The sequence below is a fragment of the Papaver somniferum genome, chromosome 3, assembly GCF_003573695.1.
Source record: "Papaver somniferum cultivar HN1 chromosome 3, ASM357369v1, whole genome shotgun sequence".
NCBI lineage: Eukaryota > Viridiplantae > Streptophyta > Magnoliopsida > Ranunculales > Papaveraceae > Papaver > Papaver somniferum.
The window spans coordinates 193,384,695-193,386,754 of record NC_039360.1 but is presented as its reverse complement, the minus strand read 5'-3'; the positions used below and the strand labels follow the sequence as shown (position 1 = coordinate 193,386,754).

Sequence of the window (2,060 nt, the reverse complement as noted above, 5' to 3'; positions counted from 1 at the left end):
CCAACTATTCTCCACAACTTGCATGAATTCAGGATATGTAAACCACATTTTTTGAATACGAAAAGGAGCACGACGTGGTCTTGTGTTAACAAAAGGGTATGAATTATGATGGAAGACCTGTTTTTCTTCATTTTATTGAATTACATAATGTATCTTATTTTCGTTTTAAATAGTTTGTAAGTTTTTGGGGTTTTCTGCCTCTTTTCTTACAAGCTAGTTGTATTCTTTCGATATTTATTAATACAATTTTGGACATACCAAAAAAAAAAGTGGTCTTGCGTTAACAAAAGGGTAACCAATAAGAGTGGAATGGTCGGAAACTTCACGAGGAAGAGATTTACACCTCCAATTCTCAAACTTAGTTAACCAAGCATCATTAATAATAGCACGATCCAATTTACAAAGAATTCTGTGATTACCAGATTGACCATTCGCCCAAGTAAATTTGCTGCCCAAAGCATCAGCCTCAAAAAGGTTATTACTATCCATCCAATCACAAAATTCATTGATAACTGCAGTTCTTGGTTTACAGCCTCCCTTCTTCTCATCATTACATAATACACAATTAAAATCACCCAAAGCAAGCCATGGAGTATTGCTATCAACCGAAGAAAGTTGATTCCATAAGTTTCTTCTTGTTACTTGCAAAGAACTTGCATGAACAAAAGAAATTAAAACACCTTCAAAATCAATAGTAATAGTTTGCCTACTTGAATTAACAACCACCGGATTAGCACAATCAGAAGACCAAAAAATCCAGAGATCACTTTTAGTCATCCCATTAGAATTATGAATAACATCTCTCTTGAAACCTTCCACATATAGTTTTTGAATGAAGCTAAAAGTACAATGCACCTTAGGTTCAGCTAAACAAAAAACTACATGCTTGAATTCCTTTATTAACTCTTTCAATTTGCACTGAGCCTCAGGGCGTGCAATCCCATTGATGTTCCAAAATAACACCCGCACTATAAACTAACAGAGAGAGAGTTGTTTTGTAGCTTCGAAACCTCAGCACCTTCAGTATTTTTTTTTTATACGTGGGGAGTTTGTTTTTAGAATTCGGTTACCCAAATCTGAAATTTCCAACTCCGAATCAGACAGGGATTTAGAAATCTCCGAACCGTGGTGATAAATTCAAGTAGGCATGCCATTACAATTAAAGTTGATGGTGCTTTTACTTCTTTTGTTCATGCAAGCTATATACAGGTTATTCGTATGAGGCTTTGGCAACAATTATGTTTACAGGACTTGACTGTGCCATGGTTGATTATAGGGGATTTTAACTGTGTTTTGCGTGGTGATGAGAAAAAAGGAGGTAAGGAACCTCATACTTCTTGTATAAATGAATTCAGTGATTGGATGGATGACAATAATTTGTTTGAAGCGGATTCGTTGGGTTGTAAACTCACTTGGACGAATGGACAATCTGGTACAAGACGTATTCTTAGCAAGTTGGATCGTGCTATTATTAATGAAGCCTGGTTAAATAAATTTGCGAATTGGCGGCGTAAAGCTCTTCCAAGGGAGGTTTCTGACCATTCGACTCTTTTTGGTTTTCCTTTTGTTGCTCTAAGGCCAAAACATGCTCCTTTTAGAATTCAGAAGATGAGGTTTACACATCCTGATTTTTTGAGAATGGTTAAAGCTTCTTGGAATGCTCCGGTCTATGGAAATCCTGATTTTCTTTTTCCTTTCACATTGAAGCGTTTGAAGGAAGCAATTAAATTGTGGAATCAAACAGTTTTTGGTAATGTTAATACTCGTTTTAAGCAGGCTCAACTTAAATTTGAGGTGGCTAGTAGGAATTATGATGAGGATCCTCATGATGAATAGTTGTCATTTCAATTGATGGGTTATGCTTTCTTAAAGGTTTTGATATCCCATACTTTAGATTTACAACCATTACTTTTGAAATCTACTTTAGGCAATGAATTAGAGTCCATAAAACTTTATATTATGAGCTATTATTGTTTAGAATTGGTATTTGAACTGCATGAAATTGAAGTCAGGTGGAATCCCGAGTCTCGATCTCTCTTCATCCTGTGATCATATTTTGT

General features: G+C 35.5%; 1 protein-coding gene across 1 annotated transcript; it reads left to right on the top strand.

The window, feature by feature from the left end:
* The first annotated feature begins 1,218 nt into the window (after window positions 1–1,218).
* Window positions 1,219–1,836, top strand: LOC113360473. Its single transcript, XM_026603980.1, has one exon. It carries the CDS (start codon window positions 1,219–1,221, stop codon window positions 1,834–1,836), a length of 618 nt encoding a protein of 205 aa, XP_026459765.1.
* The last annotated feature ends 224 nt before the right edge of the window (window positions 1,837–2,060 follow it).